General features: G+C 42.0%; 1 protein-coding gene across 1 annotated transcript in view; it reads right to left on the reverse strand.

Moving 5' to 3' along the window:
* Positions 1 to 21,627, reverse strand: part of adamts18 (ADAM metallopeptidase with thrombospondin type 1 motif, 18) — a 56,524-nt gene extending 34,897 nt beyond the window's left edge. Inside the window, exons 1-10 of the mRNA XM_061068536.1 lie at positions 21,526 to 21,627; positions 21,196 to 21,277; positions 19,196 to 19,509; positions 5,631 to 5,922; positions 4,553 to 4,767; positions 3,673 to 3,756; positions 3,420 to 3,579; positions 1,541 to 1,646; positions 546 to 683; positions 295 to 448 (exon numbers count right to left, since the gene is read on the reverse strand). Of these exons, the coding sequence (XP_060924519.1) occupies positions 295 to 448; positions 546 to 683; positions 1,541 to 1,646; positions 3,420 to 3,579; positions 3,673 to 3,756; positions 4,553 to 4,767; positions 5,631 to 5,922; positions 19,196 to 19,509; positions 21,196 to 21,277; positions 21,526 to 21,627 (1,647 nt within the window). The remainder of the gene's footprint in view (positions 1 to 294; positions 449 to 545; positions 684 to 1,540; positions 1,647 to 3,419; positions 3,580 to 3,672; positions 3,757 to 4,552; positions 4,768 to 5,630; positions 5,923 to 19,195; positions 19,510 to 21,195; positions 21,278 to 21,525) is intronic.
* Positions 21,628 to 24,023: the final 2,396 nt, after the last annotated feature.

A 24,023-nucleotide genomic window follows, 5' to 3' on the forward strand; every position in this document is an offset into this window, starting at 1 on the left:
TGATCTATTGAAAGACTGATCTTTCCTTTGCTCTTCTGTCTTAAATGTAGAATATAATATAATAACATCACACTAAGGGTAAAACGTTGTGGAAACTCTGATAGTTATAATGTGATAAAGAGATGTGTTTGTCTACATAATGTGATTAAGATCCTCGATATGTCTTAATTTGATTATTGCTGATTAAGGTGAAAGATATCCCTCACCAATATCAATATTTTCCTCCCCAGTTACTCTCCACCTGCTAAAATAAATGATCATAACAGCTTTAAATGAAGCGAAGACGTATCTCACCTTGACGAAATCCAGGCTGCACAATTTGGCCTTGGAGCCAAACTGCCACTTGCACTGTGTGTCTGCGTCGTACAGCTGCCCAGGAAGCTGCTCGGGGTACTTGTACTGACCAATCTGCTTGGGCTCGTCCACCAGACAGGATGCCTGGGCTGTTCTGGTGAACACAGCACACCACCCGCGTCAGTCAGACAGAAAGCGAAAGACAAATAACAGTTGCAAATTCAACCCTGGTGCGTGTGTTAGGCCTATACCCAAGGAAGCGGCTGAGGTACTGTCGACTGCAGGTGGACCAGGAGAAGACCCCGTTGTTTCCAGCCAGAGTGGGAGACATGATGTTGCCTTCTGTCTTGCGACAAGGGTTGCCCTCACCATCGTGGATCATCCCAAAACTGGAGCGAGAAGGAGAGAAGCAGGTGACTCACACAAAGCAAAACATATAAACACAGTGTGAGGTCTCCAGTAAAAGTGACAGTTTTTATTGATTGATTCTTTTGATTGATGGTGATGATCAAGCTGATGTCATTGTTTACCCACATTTTTTTCTTTTACACTATGTAATTAAATGAAAATATAGCGAGTTGTATTGCGTCATCGCGTCACTGTCACAAGGTTAACAATTACTTCTTTGTTGATTTGTCAGTTTTGGATCTTGAGTCGACATGTTTCTGGGTCTGCGCTGGATTAATTGGGCTAATTCCATTTGGATCCTGCAGCTTAAAGACACTCAGACATATCATCACCTAGCCGAATTATAAAAAAAAAAAAACATGTTCCAAGTTTGTGTGGCCAGCATGCCAGGAAAACAAAAGACTTTTACTGTGACAAGAAATCGGCAAATATCAAAATTGAACTGACTTCTATCTCATTGGAAACGTAAAAACATAAACACAGAGTAGTGGTGCCTCGGGCAGTTTCCATTATTCTCTCACTGAGTGTCATAGAGTGGATGAAGTAGTGCTCTAACGTAATGCTCCTATTTCAGAGAGTATTTGTTTCTTTAAATCAGACCATGCTCATTTCATTTAATGTAGGTTCATTACAACCAGAGCCAGAGCAGAGACTGGTACAGTGCACGGCTCGAAAACGTCACGGACATCTGACACAGCTTCATCTGTTTCAAGTGACTGCTAGGATTTCTCTCAGTGTTTTCATCAGCTTAGTGAAAGCAGCTTCTCAACTATGGCATCAGAGAGTGATTTTGTGTCCAACATTTATAGAATAATTAAGATTGACTCAATAAACATACTTGTGTCCAGACTCGTGAGCGATGGTGAAAGCCAAGCCCAGCCCCGTGTCCTCATTGATGGTACAACTCCTGTACTTACTGCACATGCCGCTGATGGGGGCAAACCCTGCACAGGCAAAGGAAGAAAGGAGAGAGATACAGCTATGAGGAGTACTTGGGGTACTTGGTTATTATGTATTGTATTAACAACACACTGACTGAATGATATGAAAAGGTTATCAAAACCAGACCTGAAAATATGTAACTGAAAATCCTTTTGTCCCCTTTTCTTTGCTGTAACCGAGCACATTCTTTCTGCTGAAACCTGAAGACTTGGCAGGCGACAGATGTCTGTCACAAACACACTCACGTACTCACATGCAAGGAGGGGAATTTCACACCAGCTGCAACGTGCTACCTCACAAGTCTGGTCTATTACCCTTATTCCTTTTAAGACTGATTAAAAGACTTTGATAGATGATCAGGTTTTGACGACTACTGCTGCTGATGGACCTGATAACGCCAGGAGAAACAGACGTGATGCTACTGTAACTGACAAGCTGATGAAAATATTCAATTGTGGCCTCTGTGTGTTTTTGAACTCTTTTCTGGCAGCAGGTTTCTCCTGATGGAACCAAAACTGAGAACATGTACAGTAGGAACTTCAATTTGTGGTTGATGAATGTGCCTGTGACTTAAAGAACCAGATGTGCAATTTAAACAACACTGGTAGAACATTACTGTTGTTACTCTCAAAGCCAATTCCTCCTGACCTCTGTTTCACAACAATTTTGTGTTGTCTTTGTCAGTGGCCTATTTCTATGAGACTTACAGTAGAGAAGTTACATAAAGATGATAAATCTCTGTCCTTAAAAGTTATGTTCGATCTTTTTTTTTACCCACAGCAGCTATTGAAACTGTGTGCTGCAAAGATCACTAGCATTTAGTCGTGTGAAAGCAATACTTTGAAATTAATGTAAAGGATGATCAAGTAAATGCACAAGTACACCAGTCACTTCAGACATGGTGGACCACGGTTCTTGTTTAAAATCTGTCACTTCAGCCGTTTTCAGACATCAACTTAGGGTCCGGACATTTTCCGGAGTTTGCCTTTCACATATGGAGAACAAGGCAGTACAGACGCATTCATGGCAACAGGACAATGTCTGTAACATTCAGGTGAGAGGTGACATCTGGATAGAGCACAAAAGAGGAAATCCAATGTTATTGTTTATGGCACATCCACATCAGTGTCAGGCCTTGTCATCAAAAACTCTTAAATGTTGTTTTTCAAGCGGACATCCTAATCGGCATTCTCTAAGTGGATTGCACTTATTGTTCCTCCTAAGATATTTGTATTATTTATGGTGTATTCTCAAATGGGCTCACTCGGACATGTTTGTAACAATATAAAAGCAGGCCAGTAGGAAAGGTTCCAGAAAATGTCTGGGATCTCAGGACTTCAGTCTGGAAGCAGTTTTTGTTGCATATTTGACATCTTTTTTTCATCCAGACAAAGGTGTGTTTTACATTTGTTGTTTCTCACGCTGCTTGCACAGACAACCATGGCAGGATACTTTTTAATGAGGTCTTTTCCCCCAGAGTGACAACTGATCAAGGAGATTTCTAGCTTGGGACCACTGTTGCAGGTCATACCCCCCCCCCCCCCCCCCCCCCTCCATGTTTCCTGCCTGCATCTACATTTGAGTCACTTCCAGGCAATTGTGGCTGGGATACTCATCCTTTCTGCTTGCACTTGTCAAATATCCATCACTACCTGCTGTAATGACTACAACAGTATCAACTCTGAATCAGTTTACATGAGCAAAAATGTATAACTTTATATCTGTGTTTAGATGCAGACAGCACCCTCATCAGACGACGATGATCACGGTCTTACCCAGCGTGTCACAGGGCTCGTTCTTCCAGGAACAGATGTCCAGTCCGGTGAGGAGAACAGCATGATCATGCCGCTTACCGCCTTTCCCCACCAGACCTGACTGCCACTGACAGAAGCTGTTGAGGGACTGGTCAGCATGGTGATTTATGGTCAGGCCCAGCTGGAAATGAAGGGAGTGAAACAAAGATAAAGAGGATTAGTGACTGAGTGTATTAAACAATCACCAGTGTCCAGTGCAAAACAATCTACTCACTGGGTCTTGTTCCAGCAGCAACAGGCTGACTACCACAATGTTGATGTCGCTCCCAATGGTGCCATCTTTGAAAAGGCTAGAAACCTGCAGAAGCATAGGAAACAGTCTTTTTTAATATTGTCTCACAACATTTTGGCAACCACACATAAAGCTTTGCAGCGGAACTTTCCAGGAAGAAACAGACTCACGTTGCTTTTAGACATGCACTGATCTCTGGATATTCTACTAAAATGTTCCTGAGGGGCTGTATGTGAGAATGCATATGTCCCCGTCAGTTGCTTCCGATATTTTCCAGTGCTATAGTAGCCAGCCCCCTAGTAAAAATATGAGCTGATATGAGAATAGAGCAGGAAAATGAAGAATTCAAAGCGGGAAAAAAACCCAGTCCTTTTCGCAGCAGAATCTATTTGTCATGTGCTGCCTCCTGCGTGCTCTACCCAGACGCAACACCTCTCCTGAAGGTTCCAGACATTTTCCTGTTATTGTGAATGCCACAATAAGCTGTTGGCCTTACTACATAGTAAGGGTAGGTTTTATCGTTTATTTTTCTTTACATTTGTAACACTATGAACACTCTATATCCCCTCATTTTAAGAATTAATTCAATATCAATGGATTTCTAAAAAGAGCTGAAAAAGAGGCCTTTTGAATTTCTGCCTGGAAAAATAGTCAACATGCTATCCTAGCACACTCTGGTTGTGCTAGCTGGAAAATGTATGTCAATCATGTTTCAATCACTTAACAGATAGCAGGCCACCAAATTGGTAGATGCTACATGAATAATGAGACCAAGCTCTGGGATAAACAGAGAAATGGCATCAGGTGTTTAACACGCCACCTTCTCATTTCCACCTCCTCCCCTCTCCTCTCCCACCCTCACCATGTTCATGACGGTGAGGACGTAGGTGGTGACGTTGTCCCGGCCGTGCTTCTCCAGCATCTTCCTATCTGCCACGACCAAGGTCTCCACATTCAGGCCACCCACCCTGTTGGAGTTTATAGGCGATCGTTTTGCCCTTCCTGGCCGTTCCACCTCAGGTGTCGAAAACTCGTCGGGCATGATGAAACTGTCCTCAGCGGGAGGCTTGGGAGCGTCTATGATCGGGAAAAAGGGATGGACGGAAGGGAGGAGAGAAAAAGAGAGTATAAAGCACAAAGACAAAGGGAGAGAGAGACAGATCAGCAGTAAGGGTCAAATGAATGAACTTTTCCTGGCTCGTGCCGGGTGATAAGAGTAAAGGGTCGGCTGTTGAAAAGACAGGAAATTCACTCCCCACGCTGCTTCCTAGCTCTCGTCACTAGAAGGAAAGATAAAACTGCAACCATGGCAGAGGGTTGAGGTTTAAAGCTTTACATTTAAAGATAAATATAAATAATACGTCTAATAGGTTTACCCACCACCTCAGGAATCTGTTCAACAACATCAAACCAAAATAAATAGAACTATGTTGGTGTTACTTTTTCTGTCATTGGAAAACTAACAATGTATTATCACATTTTTCATTCACCCTGAATTGGCATTTTATTATTAAAACAATGACTGAATAATGTATTTGCATTGTTAAACTTAATATTGACAAATTGATGTATTCAAATCAGCAGGTTAACCACATGCACTGTTTTCATATGCAAGCCAGTGATGCATAGAACACTGTGCAAACATGTTGATTAACGATGTGCACTTCATAGGAGAGACGTGTTATTTCCCTACAACCCCGAATCAATCATGAAGCACAAGATTAAATAGCAAATTCATGTAAAGGCTAGAAACAGCAGTCAGCCTGATTTATATCACACATCACAGTCACCTCAGTGACATGTGAAGTCTGTATGAAGGACGCTTGCAATAAACTGACATTTCACAGTGACTTCACTTCCTCATCATTAATACACAATTATCAGTAGGTGAAGAAGAGAACATGAGGAATATATAAGGAATATAAGGTTCCCTTACATACATTGCTTGCGGCGTCCGCAGAAGTGTTGCCTCTGCAGCTTTCCATGCTCGTAGTCATGGTGATGGTACTGCTGCTCGTGATGTTCATGATGGTGAAGGTACGGATTGTCAGGTGTGGGTGAACTGGTGCTGAAGGAACTGCCAGAACTTCTGTGGACCTCGTGTTCCGCTGAGCGTTTGTAGACGACATGTGGGTGGTGACCACTGGGGGCGCTGTAGTTGTGCTGGGTGGCCAGATGTTGCGGTAACGGGGCGATCAAATACTCCTCCTGAGACAAGCGGATCAAACCTGACTGAAAAACACACACACAGAGAATGGACAATGAGTAAAAAGTACAGGTTCCTCACAGAAACCTTCCAGATAAATATTTCATGGTTCACTTGCTGTTAAATATTTAGTTTATTTAGTAAATCTTTAAACAGCCGAGTCTCCACTACCTGGCCTTCAAAGAGCTGAGGCAGCCTCTGGCTAAGACAGCAATCCCTTCTGCTCTCTAACCACAGGGCTAACACACACTTCACCCCCAGTTCCACCTACATGAGCCCCACCTAAACTGAGAACCTCCACTCCATCCTAATATTTGGCAGATGTGCACAGTGCATACAGCTGTTGAGAGGAGGAGATGTCTTATTTAGCTGGAAGACAGAAAAGCGTAAAATTGCAGTTTTTATGGAGAGCCAAGTTATGTTTTTAGCTGATTATAGCGAAAATCTAAATCATGAGCACAACCAGAATGAGTTCAATCCAGTTTAGGGGCTTTACTTCAAAACAAAAATGTACTCAAAGCTGCAAAATACTGTGGTGTTTGTTGTTGACATATTCATATAAACACAAATCTGCCCAGCTTATGGTCCAGTTTCTCTAAATAAAGTTTATGGGTAAATGTTCTTTTTTCAATATTTCATTCAATTTTGAAACCTTTAATCCACTTCTTATTCTACTCCCTAACCCTTTCTAATCCTATTTACTGGGTTGACACAGTGAACTAATGTTTCGTCTAATCTCTAACTGGAAAAAGATATGAACATATGGACATGCATACAGAACATGGTCTCACTACAGTAATAATACTGATCTAATCTATTTTGACTTCTGCAGAGGAAGGCTACATTTGTGGATATTGAGCCTATGTTTTTTTTGTTTTTGTGCCCAGACACATTACGTAGAGAATCAGCTTGGCCAGCTTACCACCATACTGTCAAGGTCACAGGTCACCTCAGTGCTTTGGCTCTGTGTTTTAATGGAGTGGCCTTAGCTGCCCTCTGAACTGAGGGACTGAGTTACTGAACCTCAAACATTCCGTCTGACCAGGGAGTTCTACCTAATTCACTCCACAAGCCACTGAACGTACACAAAATAGCTGTGCAATCACACATACACACACACACACACACACACACAAAGATTTGATCAAAAACATACACCCTGTGACCCAGTGACCTCTGCCTTTAGTGTGTGTGTCCATGCATGTGTGCACGTGTGCCTGCATGTGTGTGTGTGGGAGAGAGAGAGCCCTGCTCCTGTTGCACTGACCCCATTCCCCCCAGACTAGCAGGTGGCAAAATAAACAGAGGCAGGACAAAAGGGAAGCCATGGCGAGGCTCTTGTTGTCAAAACAGTGCCTGGATACATGGCAAGCTGCCATCATCAGCCCCATCCATCCGTCCATCCATCCATTCATCCATCCATCCATCCATCCATCCATCCAGCTGCCAGCACATCTTTCATCTGTCCATAAATCATATCCTCCTTCAATCCGTGGCGTAGTTGGAAGTTTTGCAGGAAGTTCACCGTCAGATTTCATTATTTTGACTACATGTAACATCCACATGGGCCAGCGGTTGGGAGTTCTGTTCTGCAGCGTCAATGTTTTGAACTCCAGCACATCGAAAACTGCCAAAACAACCTTAAGCAAGACACTTCACAGCTACCTGCTACAGCATCATCGCTCAGAAAGGCTGAACCTGTGCGCACAGGGTGGAAACAAAAATTGTCCCCCAGGCCATGAATGAAATATATCAAATCAAAGGGAGAGAGAAGGTCCTTGGCAAAAAACTTGACTGCAGCTTCGCAAAAATAGATTGGAATTCAAAACAGAGCTGGAGGAGGTCAAAGGAGGTGTCTCCCGTCAGCACACACTGCTGTCATCTCTCGTTTACTCATCTTTTCATCTGTCTCTCTGTCTGCCACTTACAACAGCCCTGACCTGTAAAAACACACACCTCATCAAATATTCCTCCTTTAAAGATGAAACCCTTTTAATCTTTTCTTTGTGGCTGCTCCTTCAGTCGAGTGATCGGTGTATTCACCTCGCAACACTTGGAGAAAATTTCATAAATTTCCTCCCCTAACCAACACCTTGGAACCATCACACCGGCCTCATTAATTTATCATGAAAACGGCTTTTTAAAGATGAGATTATGCTAAAAATAATTTGCCATTGGAGAAATGTGGAATTATGTAACCCCCAGCCCAAACAATCTTACAATAAAACTACAACTGAAGGTCCAACAGTCTGAAGTTACTAACATTATATTAACTTCTTTCTCTCTCTCTCTCTATCCCTCTATCATCTGCCAGCTCTCCACTTTGTTATCCAGCAGTTAGCAGATGGAGGTGACTGATGAAAATGACATGAAATTAATTCCATCTGCACGGATGGCAATGATGGTGTGTGTGTGTGTGTGTCTGTGTGTGTGTGTGAGTGTGTGTGTGTGTGTGTGTGTGTGTGTGTGTGTGTGTGTGTGTGTGTGTGTGTGTGTGTGTGTGTGTGTGTGTGTGTGTGTGTGTGTGTGTGAGTGTGTGTGTGCGTGTGTAGAGAAAACTAGTGGGCCTCTAAGATTCTTTCTCGGGCAAGTGCCCCCCTGGATCCGCCCCTGCTTCCAGGTTCCAGTGGCAGTAGTCTTTCATTGCAGAGCTGAACCTCAGTGATCACCATTCACTTTTATTTATACCTAAAATAAGAACTGCTCTCTGTTTGTAATTAAAATAATTGTCTGAATGGGGAGTCAACATAATCCTTTACTTATGCTGCATTTTATTACTTCATTAGTTCCAGGCTCAATCCAACTACTTTACACATAAAAGTCCATTTAATTCACAATGGGATGTAATACTCAGCCTCGAGAAACAATTGTATTATGAGTAATTCAATAGTTTTCCAAAAATGTGTTTCTACTTGACAATTAGTCAATGGAGACAGGTCAAGTTAAAGTTGTCAGAATCTACTAGTTTCACTGCTAAAAAGAAAAAAAAATGTTCACCCCAAAGATTTAGATTTTTTGTCATACATTTTTTAAATATATAGCATCTTGCAGATTACTGATTTAGAACATTATTCCTCGTGCTGACATTTTTTTTCTCATTTTGGTGAAAACGCTTCGGAACCAGGGTATACATTTAAGGCATTAAAGATAGATGAGCTGTATAGAGTTTCACAGGGTTCTTCAGGTCGTCTGCAGACTACAGGGGGCAAGTTAGTGATGATGCAGCAGACCTATAGTTACGTCTGTACATTAACACTTGTAAGACCTGACTAGATTAAAGGGATGAGCACTCTCTGCTAAACACCACTTTACTTTCCACCTACATTAACACGCAAGACTCTCACATTTCTCTGACTCTCCCTCACAATCCCCAAAGACAGACAACAGGCTGAACCAGGTCACCTCCAGTCCAGCAGTTGTGGTATTTTCAACATGAGAATAAAACTCGTGATTTTTCCTTTTTCCTTGGATAAAGTCAATAGAGGCCACTCCAACAAGAAGTTCTGTCTTTTTGCAGCATACTGATTCATGTCAAGGGAGACGGCATCTTTAGCATGTCTCTGTATAAACTGCAGCTCCTTTTAAGGTTTCCTACCATGATATTATAAGGCAAATGAGTAAGTGCTTACATGCTGTTAAAGGCGAGGGCCAAGTGGTGAGAAGCCCCAAGCCGGTGATTACTGCGCTCTAAAGCACATCTGCACTCCAGCTCAGCAGAAACTCATGTGAACACAGTGTGTGGTGTTTGGGGGGGAAAAGTCATTCAGGAGCAGAGCGAGCCCTTCAAGCATCAAACTTATTCAACGGAATCAAAATCTGAGTAATTACAGTTTGCTCAAGAGAAATGATGTGTCTTTAAAACGAGGTAAGAACCGGGTAGAGAAGAGATGGTAATTTGGGATCTCGCATTAAAAGAAGACAGGAGCCAAACAGCAATGACAGGGCATGACATTGGTTGGATTTCTCCTCCTTTAGCGTCTAATGACTGCATATCACAGCACTGCAGCATTCAGAGAGAGACGGCTGGATTGGTGAACTGCAGCAAAGCCATTTAAAAAATCACTCCATTGCTGATGGCATGTCTAGATAACCCTCCTCATGTACGATTGATTAGGATCACAATGTGTCAATAGCCCAGGGTTCTGTAGTCCTTGTGTGGCCACGCTAATTGTCTTTGAACAACCTACTGACACTGTCTGAATGTGTCTGGGGAACACAGCAGAGGTGGGCACGCACAAAAAGAGAGAAACTGATGGCACTGGATGAGTCTTTTGTCATTTGGAGCCTCTGAGCACGGTCCTACTCGTTAACCAGTGGAGACACAGCAGGAAACAGGAGGACAACTCCCACACCAGTTCATACACATGGAAATGTCCTCCTTCCAAGTGTTGTTAACTGCACTCTAACGGGGTTATAGCACAGCTGTAACACTTTTATTGACTTTAAAATGCAGTGCTGTTCGGATGCAAATGAGTGCAATTAAATCAACTTTAAATTTGTGCAAGAAAAAAGGCAAATAAATGAGCTAAAGATGTTACCAGGACTTTTCCCAGCAAAGGTCGACCAGGTCGGTAATAACACCTGGGGCTGGAAAGGTGGAGATGATAGAGAAGGAAAGTCAAATCCTAACACACAGAGGAGATGAATGAATTGTGAGTTCTAAGGAAGCAAAAAGGTCCATGTTTTATAAATGGAATGGTCTTTTTTTTTAGAGTAGCTCATCATCAGACTGGTTCACCAACAGTTATAGAATAATTAAGTGTCTTATTTTACTTTCCATAAATGTTAGGATCGATTAATGAATTACAGGACTAAAAAACGGACAAGGTGGAAACATGTACTATCCACAACAAGTAAAGGCATTGGTTCAAACGTACAGCTTACCAAAGCTGAAACCCATGTTTGCAGTTGGTGCTGTGAGTGGGTTCACATGTGGTAACCCATGTGCTTTGGTATGAATAAGCTATGGCTACAAGTCTCTTGACCAATTATACAATTTGTCCACATTCACCAGGCTCCTAATTCGGTTAGTGTCTGCAGTTATTGCTGAGCCGCACCATTCCAGCTCAGTGGTGCTCAGGGAAAATCTTCAACCATAGAAGATCTAATACATATCCAACAGATACATTTTAGATCAGAAATTATTTCCACATAAGTAATTGACTCACTTTGATGACGCTCTCATACGTCCAAAGATAGCCACTCTAAATAAGTTCTACTGTTTGTACAACTTGCCTTTTGAGACAGAAGACCACACAACTTTGTGAGAGACCAAACATGCGATTAACTTTTCCCAATCCTCCCTTTAAGTACAACGGCAAAATTATTTGTCCCACTGAAACAATAATTAGATATACCCTTGGCAGATTGTCCAGGTGGTGACTTATATACTTAAGAACTGAAGGTAGAGCATCCAGTAAAAGTGAAAAGCTCTAAAACTAATTCTACACACTACTATGAGAAAAAACATCCGCACCTTGACAACAGTCTGACACTCTAAAAAAAAGCAGGTCAAAACCAGATAAAACCATTAATCCCAGAATGTTCCTTCCAAGAACTTAAAGTTGAGATCACGTGTCCCTTACTATAGGGCCTGAAATGTTGAAACATACATACAAACTCAAAACAATCTAAAACGACCAAACGGCTTATTACTCTTTATCAACCGTGCCACGTTTACTGGTGAGCCTGGACTGTTTCCCCACAGCATCAGTGAATGTAATGTGCTGGTGACAATAGTAGGGCACATTTGATGTATGGGCTCTGTTTGTAGAACTTGCAGCATCCACTTGAAGAATTGAACACCAGCCATTAGTCTTGTGTGAGAACGACCTTGCACAGACTATAAAGGACGCACGCAACACACACACACCCAGACACGCACATACTTTCTGTTTTTTCTCTTCCTTTCTCTGTCACACACACACAACATCTCACACCCATGCTGAGAACCTGACCCCCCTCTCCTGCTGGCATCTAACGGTGGGCACTACATCACTGTCAGTGTCTAGACCACCAGGGAACTGCTCTGGGCCACTCTCCTCTTGTAGCGCCAAGCTCTGAGCTCCTCTGTGGCCCAGCCCTGTCGCTGAATTATGGCCAAGCCAGAGAGGCACATTGTGGTGGGAAGACGGTCCAATTTGTTGGCCTTTACAGAAAACGGACAGGTACAAATAGCCTGAGCGGTGCTTGGAAATCGGTCATTCAAGTGTCATTTTTTACTCTGCAAAAACCTAAGGGATTTGGAGCACACTGGCAAACATTCACACATCATGTGCTGTCTCTGTTCCCAGCCCGACGGATGAGTAATAATACACTGTCTCAGCTCCATGTGAGTCTAATGGGATCACATCTGCATACGTTAAATATTGAAACAGAGCTAGTGAGTTTTTTAAATGTATGTCTTTTGGCCAAATGGTTTAATTTTACAGAGGTACAGACAATTTTTCTGATATTTGAATCTCATGTTCAATATCCTATACAGCAGTTTTTGACTATAACTTACCTAACTAAGCCTGAAATACATTTAAAAATTTCAAAAAGTTAAAAAAAAGAACGAACTTGGATTATTTGATGCCAGAAAGAATTTTGCTAGAGGATGTCACATTTTTTAAAGAAGTAATGGGGCTCAACCTCTCCTGTATTATAATCACACTGAGATGTGTCCTTCAACCATAAAGCCCTCCACAGTCTCCAGTACACCCAGCATCAATAACAAGGGTCCGGGAAAAGAGAAAAGGCTTTCTTCACACCACATGTCACCTTGTGCCTGCTGGAGACAGACAGAGGTCGTAGGTCGAGCTCCTGTCGTACGACAGTCACTGGGGCCTGCCACAACATGCGGCACCGTGTCAACGACAGCCATCAAACGGCAGGTTTGATCTGAGATGCCTGACAAGATGAAGGGAGCTGGGGGAAGAGAATAAAGGAGGTGTGTATTGACACTTTCTTTAGTGTTCTTCCTCTCACACGTGGATGTGCACATTTAGGCTATAAACTGTAATACTACAACCACACATCCCAGTTTTGCCTCGGGCTAATCCGAAACTAAACTGTGGTTAAAAATGTTTGCATTATTAAAAACTAACAAGGTTTCAAGATATGTTACTACAGAAATCTAAACAAAGTGTAGGTAAGAAAACGTCTAAACGGCAAATCGGGAAATCTGTAGAAACTAAAAAAAAAACTGTACGTTGATTTCTCTTTTTTTGCAGAAGCAGCCAAAGATCCTGCTCATCTCTATCATGAGGATCCTGTGCCATCACATTTAGTCACTAGATGAATTACAATCAGCTAATTCATTATTAGGGAGTTGTGGATTTAGATGCATCAAATTAAGTTATAGTAGCAAACAAGTGATTTGTACAAAGTGTTATCCAACGAAGTCCAACATCACAATGATCTGATCTGAAAAGGCTGCCGTCATAGAGAAGGTTGAGACGTGATTCAAAGATAATGGTGTAGTTTTCAAGCAGTCTCTTCAGCACGGCACTTGGTTGTGTAACAAAGGGAGAGGGAGAACTACAAAAGTTCAAATCGAGTGCAGTGAATGTGGGATTGTTGGTTCGGAAAGTTTCAGGAATTGTCGGACACTGACACACGCACAGCTCTGACGGAGGACTTTGGCTCCTTTTCAGTTCAATTTATATAAAAACCTTATCTCCTCAGCTTTTCCTCACAACTGGACGCCACACACTGAAAAGCCATTAAATGACACAGCTCACGGTGGAGCAACATAAGGACAGTGCTACAGTAGAGGAAAACTGATCCTTTGACTTGTACCTATTGGTTACTCTGAAGCTGAGTGCTCAGTTTCCACAGAGCCCAACCTGTCTCTGACCTGGCCTACAGGGGCCTGGGAAAGGTCAAAGCAGAGGTCATGGTCAGCTCTGCCACAACCTGAAACAGCCAGCCTGACGCGCGGTGCATACACCTCTCAAATGTTTCAGTGAAGAAGTCGTGGTGAGGATTGCCAAGTCATCAACTATATGATATATACCAACACTAACATCATCCATAAATCCACGGTAATTGACAACAAATGAATAATCCAACTTTAGATGCTGACTTCTGCAGGAACATAAAACGTAGAATATTTGGTGCTCTCTAGATTCCCCAAAAGGCATTGCATCATAAGCCACTCCCCACATTCGAAAAATGTATACAATTATATAGTTTTCCGGGTTGACAATATTGTTAGTTAACCGATAGATTTATTAGATATATTTTAAATTGATTAAGAGGTATTCATCAAATGCCTGCTAGCTCCGCCCTAACTCTTTTGTCTTTATGTACTTGTTTTTTTGTTTTATATAATGTGTTTTAGGTATGTATGTTTTTCTTGTGTTCTGACATTTTGTTGGTGTGAAACAGTGTGGGATCATGGGAGTTGTGGTCTCCCCCACAATTGCTGAGGAAAATCCACATGATGTGACTCAGGTGCAAATCACATTCACAGATTAGGCAATGTATTTAAGTTTTATTCAAGTTACCCAACAAACGGCGCTGAATAATAGTGATCCACTATGAGTGACAATAAAAACAGTGGAAGGAAAAAATTACTAACCTGCTAAAGTGCTAGCTGGCTAGCAGAGGGTTTTTCATTCGCTATACGTAGTCAGACGTAAAGACATAGCAGAAAGGGGTAAAGCAGATATTATATAAAGGCGACCAAACTTAAAACTCCCGTTACCTAAATGTGGATTTCTCTAGGTTTGAACATTGTTGACAACATTTTGGACAATGTTATGTATAATATTTGATTTTTTGCTTATTTAAATTACTTCTTTGTTTTCATTCATTGAGGAGCAGAAAAGAAGATTATTAATCTTAAGGTGGTGTAACTTTTTTTCTCAAAGGGACCAGTACAGTGGCAGCGCAGGACTAAAATCTGCCCTCATCACCTCCGGGGAAGAATCCAATCCTGGGAAGGGGCTAGGAGGACAGAGGGGAGCAGTAAATCACCCTCTCCTCAGCATTCACGAGAGTGGAGAGCAGCTCTGAACTTGCTCCATATGCAGTGGTAAGAGCCTGCAAGGGTCCAGGTTGAAACCCCCTCCAACCACCTTCCCATGCACCCACCCCCCATACGCCAGAGAGGATTGGGGTCAACCAGCGAAGCGACCTCAGATGAGAAACCCTCAAAAGAAGAAAGTGAAGAGCACCAGCCCCCTCCTCTGCTCCCCTGCCCTCCCCTGCTTTTACAAATCAGAGAGCATTACATCTGAAATGACATCCTTTCATCTCTCATGCAAAAGAAGAGCAGACAACTTCATTTCACTCAAAAGCATGAATTGCAGTGCTTTGCAAGGACACGGAGAGAGTAATTAAAAGCCCGCACATAACACCATGTTCAATTAATGGGGATTTCCTGAACTTGCCATCTATCTATCCGGCCCTGCTCTTAATACCATCTTGGCCTTGTCTTCATTTAAACTGCTGAATCCCACATCCATCTGCTTGGCCCGGGTCAGGGTGAATGTTTAAAACAGGCTGGTGTGGGTTTGGCCCAGAAGCTGGTGCTGACACCTCAGCGCTATTAACAAGCAGGGTCAAGTCCAAAAACCCTATTTCAGACACTCGCTTCTCCCTTTTCTCTTCTTCCCTTGTCTCTGTTGAAAGGAGACAATGACGTGAGGAACGAGAGAGCAATCTTTCATTCTTGACCGCACCCCATTTCTCCTCCAAAGCTCTTTGACATAAACTCAATCCATCTCTTCAACTCTCCATAAAGAGACCATCCAGCCTCCCTGGGAGCTTCCACCCAAGACAATGAATTCACATTAATCTTGAGCAGCAGTTTCTCTAAGCTCTTCCAGCCCAGCCTCGCTCACTTCTCGCTCATTATTTCACCCTCTTTGCTTTGCTCTCTTGTTTTCCTGGATTTCCTTGTGTTTTTGTCCTGACTTCTTCCTCTTCAGCATTGTTTATAATCCCACCTTAATCTCTTCCTCGAGCTCATCACTGCATCGAGCAGTCTTAAATGGCTCCTTCCTCATTTGTACTTAGTTCAAATACTCTGGGCAGAGGGCCAGATGCAAAGCAGGGGTTAACTGCTTTCGTTGTTGTAAGCCTTGCAGCAGTCTAACAACACACACAGTGAGATGCACTAAGAGAAAGAGACAGGCGGAGGAGGGAAAGTCAAAGAATTCACTTTTGATGCACTTTTTTCATTCACCTTTCATTTCTGTTGCTCATCTGCCAGAAATATAAAAGACATGAATCCATTTGAACTGGCTGAGTGAACATCCAACCAGCATTGGCCCTGGAGTCCCACTTGGGAGAGGAAGAAGGAAAAAAACTAAGCAAAAGCTCAAGAGGAGAAGAGAGGAGTAAAAAATAGATCAAAGCGTTCATCGTGGCCCATTCAAATGCAATCATGACCCAATCACATTGTGTCCTCGCAGCGCTTTTAAGAGAACGGGTCAGTGGTGTTTTATTGTGGGTTGGAGCTATCCAAATGAAAGGGACAATGTGAAGATTAGCAGTGCCAGCCAGGCAGCTCAAACTTCACCCTGGCGTTAATTGCGACCAAGAGGAGACGAAGAAGCAGGGCAAACAGAGGACAAAAGAGCAGGGCAAGCAGGGAAGGAGGAGTAAAGAGGAGGTATGAAGACTGGATGATGAATGGAGGTTTTGGCTTTTATGGAGTGCAGGGTGTCCATCTGGTCCAGGCTGGTGTGAGATATGTCGAGGAATGGGACCAGGCGCCTCATAAAGCGCACATGAAAACAGATGATCTTGTAATTACAGAGTCTTTGTCCTAAAAGGAAACATATCTGTATCTCCAATGTGAAGAGTTCCCACATATCCACCGTACTTCAAGCCCAATCACAGCATGACTTGGGTCTGATGTGAGCATCATGAATCCTGTGATGTGCTCAGGAGTAAAGTCAAGTCAGCATGAATTAAGAAGTTAATCAAGCTAACAGAGTCAGTAGCTTGGTGAGCAATGACTGAAGGTAGAGTTAAACAGTAGCTGACCTGACTCTGTGCTAATAGAAAAAGTAAGACAAGTAACATGCTGGTGCTATTTTTACAAACAGTAAATAACCTGCTTAATATGTCCAGCTAGGGTTAGAACGGACAGCTTTTGTAGCAAAAAACTGTAAGCAAAACGCTGAAGCCCTTTTTCAGACATGAACTCTTGCTTTTCACTTAATAATGTCGGAGGAGATTGCATTCACATAATTGGACCAGGTCTGGGTAGAGCATGCACAAGGCAGGATGTGACATCAATTCTGCTGTGGAGATATCAGTGTATTCGTTTTTCCTGTTTGCTCTTATTGCCAAACATTCCGATCGAATTTCTTTAAAAGAAACCTCATTTAAATTTCCCTGCACTTTCCCACTGTATTTTCACATGGACTCACGCTGACATTTTCCAAACATTTTATTTAGGATTTGTGGGGAAAAGATCCGAAAACTGTCTGGAGCAATTGACTTGGACATTAGAGTTCTCACATACAGCCCCATTAGAAAAATTCAGGAAAATGTCTTAAGACATCAGTGCATGTCTGAAAGCAGCTTAATTGTAATTTTTGAATTGCCATTTTACTTGATAACACATATATATGCGTACATTTGTCTGCTTTAGAGGTTCTGGTAACCTTATTTAAAGCTTTTTTAGCAACAACAAAAAAAGCTATCCTATTGGCCCAGCTTCCTGCCTTCGAGCTAAGCTAGTGTTACATTACATAGCATTTCCTATTCGCACACCTTAGGGGAGAAGTCTAAATATATTTTTTTACTTGTTCCAGCAGCAGGTTTTATAATCCATATCAGTATCAAGGCATCCACAGATGTCTTCTGTCTCCCTGGAAAGATTAAATGTTTTTTCGAGGAAAATATTTACAGACAGCACTGGCCATTGTCGCAGTCTGCGGAAATATTGGATTGGAACTTTAGTTTTGTTCCTGGGAAACATGCTCCAGGCTGAAAGCAGATCTCTGAGATCACAGCTTGACAATGAAACCCACTTCGGGATAACGGTTAAACATTTTTTTTACGAATTTTCCTACTAGGGTTTTTTGAAGGGTATGCTATGTAAAAGATATCATGAAGTAATGTACTACTCGGGCAATGGGCTTAACCGGTCTAACACCAGCTCTGTACAAAATCACATAGAGATTGGGGATAATGTTTCTTTATCACTCTTTATAAGAGAAATAAGCCTACGTCCCAACTGTTGAGCTACTCCTTTGAATATTCATTCTTACAGAGCCTGAGGAAAAAAACAGAACTAACACTAAGCAAAATTAGCATAGATGTGTCAACAAAGGCATTGACATAGAAAATGTGATGAATGCATGTTTCCACAAGGCAACACAACCAGTCCTGCACTAGTACACTGTTGTTTAATTAGTGCTGTTGTGAAAGATGGTCTTGTGAGCCAGCTAGTCCGTTAACCATGGCGCTCCCAAAACCAAAGTGAAACTAATGTAATTTCCAACAAATATTACATCACGTAATTGTAAAGGAAGTACACAGTAAATCAGATCTTCCTGTGATTGTCCTTTCTGATCAATAGGTTGAGTGTGTCAATAAGCAGTTGTTCTGAAGCATCTCTCTCCTCCTCCTCTTTTCGTAATTACATATTCCTTTTTCACTCCTCAAAGAAGTGCAGGACACAGCACGAGAAACCGATGCTTACTCTCATGGGTAATGGTGTCATGTTACCCAGGATTTGGGCATACCATGTTTCATCAAAACATATGGATCATAAGACTTTTGGGAATTAAGACATGGAGCTTGAGGCAGGAGTCAAGTGTTGAGTATATTTTAAACTTTTCAGAAACTGAAAACACAGCATTCCTGTTATGGGTCATTACGCACAAAAATAGATATGTCCATTGCAAAAGATGTAACTGTCACTGCTCACATACATGCCTCTATGTACGCCTCAATGTATCTAACGTCTACAGTCGTCTGCAGCTTTATACACAACCGTTTAAAATCTCAGAACAACTTTCATAACCCTCTTCTCTACTCTTTTCTCCAAGTATTGGCTACACTGTCCCCTGACTTTCCTGTGGTAGTGCTCTGTTTGGTCAGTATCAATTGTATGGACCGACGGCTCCCTTCGTATATACGTGGACATATCTAACGTCAAGACTAAATGAGTCCTACGTGGTTTTGAGGTTAAATGATCTGATGTTTTCTCTGATGTTTCAACAACCTAATGGATGGAAGACTTTTCCAAACAATATAGAAACCATCAAATCAGGTACAGTCAATTATACAATGACTGTCGAGATTTTCAAACAAAAAAATTCCACAAAGTGAGTGGCAGACACTCACCAGTCCAGTGCACGTTGATATGGCTGCCGAGGAGGCTGTCAGGTTGCGAATAGATCCCTGATACAGGCAGTTGTGAAAGCCTTCATCCCCCATCACCGTGGCGATGCCGTTTGAGCCGAGCGTCTGCACGGTGAAGCCCGGGCCGACCACAGAGGACGGATACAGGTCCAGGTGCATGTTGTGCCCGAAGGCAAAGAGCCGGTAATGCAGAGAAGAGGAGAGGGACCTCTTGCTGCGATGCCCTTGCCTGGTCACATCATGCGTCAGGTATCCCCCTTCAGAGTCCACCTCCACAGGGGTTACAAACACGTAGTCTGTAAGGCAGAGGGATGGAGAGGACATCACATTAAAAAATGCCAAGAACAAACACTTGATATGAGATGATCATACCAATCCGAACTAACGTTGAGCGAGTGGCAGGGTTCACCCTGGACAGATCGCAAATGGAGAGTAACAGTCACACCATATTAAAGGTCCAGTGTGAAGATTTTAGGGGGAGATATTGGTATAATTGATTTGTAATATAACAAAATGCATTTTCGTTCGTGTATAATAGACTGAAACTAAGATTCATAGGGTTTTCTTCATCTTAGAATCAGTTGGTTGCAATCTGCAATCTCACCACTTGATGCCACTAATCCCTACACAGTATGAAAATAAAGTTTGTTAGAGCCTCTATTCAAAACACTCCAGTTATTGCTTTGCACTTTTATATTATTTAAAAAGATATTGGCACTGATTTACTGATTTATCTTTTCTAATGAAAAAAACTCTTTGCTGCAGGAACATTTCAGTTGATAATTTAGATGGATGAAGACAAATCTGATGGATACATCATCTTTAAAGTTTACTTAAAGAACTGTGAGTAGGGAACAAAACCTTTGTCTATTTTCTGCTCAGTTGAAATCCAGAGTGCAGCCAGTCATATGGATCGCAGATGGATTTTAACAGAAGCTTTTGTGCCAACATCATACTTTCATGCATGTCAGATATGGGTCAACACTTCAAAACCTGAGGTTGTAAATTTAGACTGTCCCGATTTCATGCAGTTGTCATGGTGTTCAAGTCGAATAAAATGTTGCAATTACTGCGATGTTTCAGTACAGGAGAGCAGTGAGAGTTTGAGTTTTCTTTCCCATCTCTTTCTGTGTTAATTTGGCAAAAGATATGACTTCCTGTACAATAACCATTCTCTGGTGTGCTGGCGAGAGAAGTGAGATGCTTTCTGCTCAACCAGAGGAAAAAGTCCATCTCCCTATTTCCCTCAGCAAATCAAAGTATGTAAATCACTTCAGCTTGTTTCCTTGGTTTCTGCAGGACAAAGAAGCCAAGAGGGAATCCCTGCACTCACAGGTCTCAATAGCCACTGCAGCAGAGTCAGCGTGTTTTAAAAAACTTCTACATGGGTCCATCACATTTTGAACACATCAGCTTCAGACCTGTCACCTCATTTGACACTGTAATATTCCTTATTGCTATATTCAAGACGGTCTGCACTCCCTGGTCCTTTAAACTGAACCAACAAGTGCCATGTATGGTTAGGGAGGAATCAATTAAAAATGAATTTGAAAATTGAAGACAATTTATTTTATAGATTTTTTTATGATACTATTGATATTATAGATCTCATAGTTGTTCCTCCTTGTGTGCATCAGTGAACTAGAGTAAATAGGTCTGCACGTTTTCACAACAAAAGTCTTATACAACTGAAGGGCTGTTTATTGACTCTTCAGAAAAAAACATCGTCAGAAGTGAAAGACAGAAGAATCAGGGACACTGCAAAGCTTCAGACCAGCGTGTTTTAAAAAACTTCTGCATGGGTCCATCACACTTTTCACAGATCAGCTTCAGACCTATCACCTCATTTGTGTGCACTCCCTGGTCCTTTAAACTGAACCAACAAGTGCCATGTATCTGGTGTTGTTCGCATTCTCTCTACAAACACTGGAGCTGAGCCAGCTGGAAGAAACATCCACACATGTCAAAAGGCAAGCACTCACCATGATTTAATCCGTGGCTGTCGCTGGAAGAATAGCTGGCCGTAACGGTGTGGGAGGTGTGTGAGCAGTAAACGTGCAGCGTCTGGAAGAGGAAACAACATATCAATGGACAGGTAGCAACAGGTTGCAAGCACTCGGAGAAGTGGAGGCCAAAATAAAAGTGATAAAAAGGAGCTCGTCTGTTGAAACATGAGTTTAATTTGGGATGACAGTCATCTGTCTGACTTTTCACCACAAGCACCGGCTTGCTGTAAATCAAACAAACCAACGCTCCAGAGTTGCATGTGTTGAATGTAACAGTGTGCGCATGTAGAATTAAATGCCACATGCCTTGATGATATTCCAGGACAGGAGGGTGGAGAGGAGCCTGACTGAGGTGCAGCCGACCAGCGGGCTGGGGAACGTCCACATCAGAAGAAAAAGGCAATCCATGATGATGGCGTGCACGCTGACACCTCCACCCCCGTTACCTCCTGGAGGAGCGCACCAGGACCAACAACCTGCGGGAACACATGCTGCAGGGTGCGCGCATCGCCTGCTCTGCTAGTTCAGGTGAAGTCTGCAGGTTGCAGCAGCCGGTGGTACGCGCAGACACGGAGCGCACTCATGAGTGTGTGCGTGCGTGTGTGTGTGTGTGCGCGGAGCAGCGGCAGGTAGCGGTGTCGGTGACCGGGAGCAGCTGACTGAGCACCCGGCCCCGGCTCTGTGAGGGTCGGCTTGCGGGATGGAGCACAAGTCAGCGGCCAGCAGCCAATCAGCGCGCAGCATCATTCACCACGCGTAGATAGAAGAGATTCTCCTTCTGGCAGCAGCGGGACCGATGCTGCCTTCACGGGCCGCTCGTACTTTTCTACCTTAAAAAGTTCCGTCAGCAAACCTGTGACTTCACTCGTGTCAATAGTGGATTCTGTGAGTTTTTAGTGACGGGATGAAGAGCAGAAAATGCAAACATCACCTAAGTGACCTCAACACTTCTATATTTTAGGCTTAAAAGTGTAATAGGATAAAATATGCACAGAAAATACATACTAAAAATACAGAATTAAAACATTGTTTTACATGTGCACGTTCAACTCTCATGAGTGTAGTATTTTCTTATAGATATCACTGATGTTTTTGCCAACCATTTTACCAGCATTTTTCTTTCACTTTACCTCCATAATTCTTGCATGCATCTCTTATCCTGTACGTGTGTTTTAATCCCCTGGATCCCTGAATGTCCTCTAGGATCAATAAAGTGTCTATCTCATACACAAAATATTTACATTTTCTGTCACTTTATGAAAATTGTTTCTGAACAAATCGAGCAGTGATGTTAAATATACTTAAAGCACAGTTACTGCATTTTTACACAAGATTTTCCATTTTTAGTGGCTTAATTTAGCAGCAAAATAAACTTTTCACTCCACTACATTTGACAATTTCAATAGAAGTCTGGGTTAAGATTTTATACCTAAAGAAGCATTTGGTCAACTTTTTGTTTTTTAAAAGCATTTTATTTGTACTGTAGAATTTTGTATGAAAACTGTTTGCTTATGAATATATTTTTAATGGTTCTTTCAAAAATGCAACAAAGATGTTCAGTTTGATTTGAAGTAAAACTTTCAAATAAAAAGGTACTAGAATTTCCCCCACTATTTCAGTTTGTCAAAGTATATACTGCTTGACCAGATGGTGGTGCCATAACAAGAAATGCTGAGTTTGGGCCCAGAGGACCAGAAGCAGGAGCTCAGGAATCTAAAGCAGCGATGCTTACATTCCACAGCACTAACCCATGTTCACACAGCCTATAGATTTCATCACACACTGTTTTCACACCCTCATATTCTGTATGAAGTGTAAAGGATGATGATTATGGATGAGAAGATTGACACCAAAGTGGCTGTACAAATCAGTAAATATTTTTTGGAAAGTTCTACACTTACAATTAAAAAACTGCTCATACACGATTTCCAGAAACCTGCAGCACAAGCACAGAACGTTAGGAAGGAATCAATTTAAGTATTTAGTGAGATGCATTTTACAAATGAACAGATTTTATTGCATAGATATTTTTATGATGCAATTAATATTATAGATCGCATGGTTGTTCCTCATTCTCTGCATCAGTGAACCAGAGGAAAATGATCTGCAGGTTTTCACAGTAGTAAAAAAAGAAAGTCTTATACAACTGAAGAGCTGTTTAGAGGCTCTTCAGAAAAAAACATCGTCAGAAGTGAAAGACAGAATAATCAGGGACACTGCAAAGCCATGAATAAAAACAATGGTCTTTACTTAACCCTGAAACCAATGTTTTTGCATTTCAAAACAAGTCTTTATCAGGCTGTCACATGCACACATTTGGTCACAGACTATGTGCAATGACAACTTTTGTTTCTAATGTCCTACAAATCGGCCTCAATCTCCACAAATTTGCATTCTCAGGGCATTTTATTGTCTTCATCCCCTTTATGGTGCAGATTTTTGTATTTGTTGTGGGCGGGCTGCACATAAACACCTGGCAGCTAAGATGCACAAAGAAGAGAGGCTGCAGATTTCCTAAATACTGCTTAAGGCTCATTATTTAACTATTCCACTATGTCATGATCATTTGCAGGAGTCCCTGAAGTACTTTGAATCATTTTAGGCACCGTTTCATCTGCAGCTGTGGAAATGTCGGCAAAATGTTATATCGTCGGGGTACAAATAACATTATGTTCTCCTCACATTGTGCCAAACGCAAGGACAAATAGAAAACAACAAAGCATGTGAATAACGGCAACAACATATATGCAGGGGATATAGAACAAATACAAACTGTATCTTTGAAGAAACAAAATTTAAGATGT

Source organism: Limanda limanda, chromosome 3 (genome assembly GCF_963576545.1).
Source record: "Limanda limanda chromosome 3, fLimLim1.1, whole genome shotgun sequence".
In the NCBI taxonomy this organism is placed as follows: Eukaryota; Metazoa; Chordata; class Actinopteri; order Pleuronectiformes; family Pleuronectidae; genus Limanda; species Limanda limanda.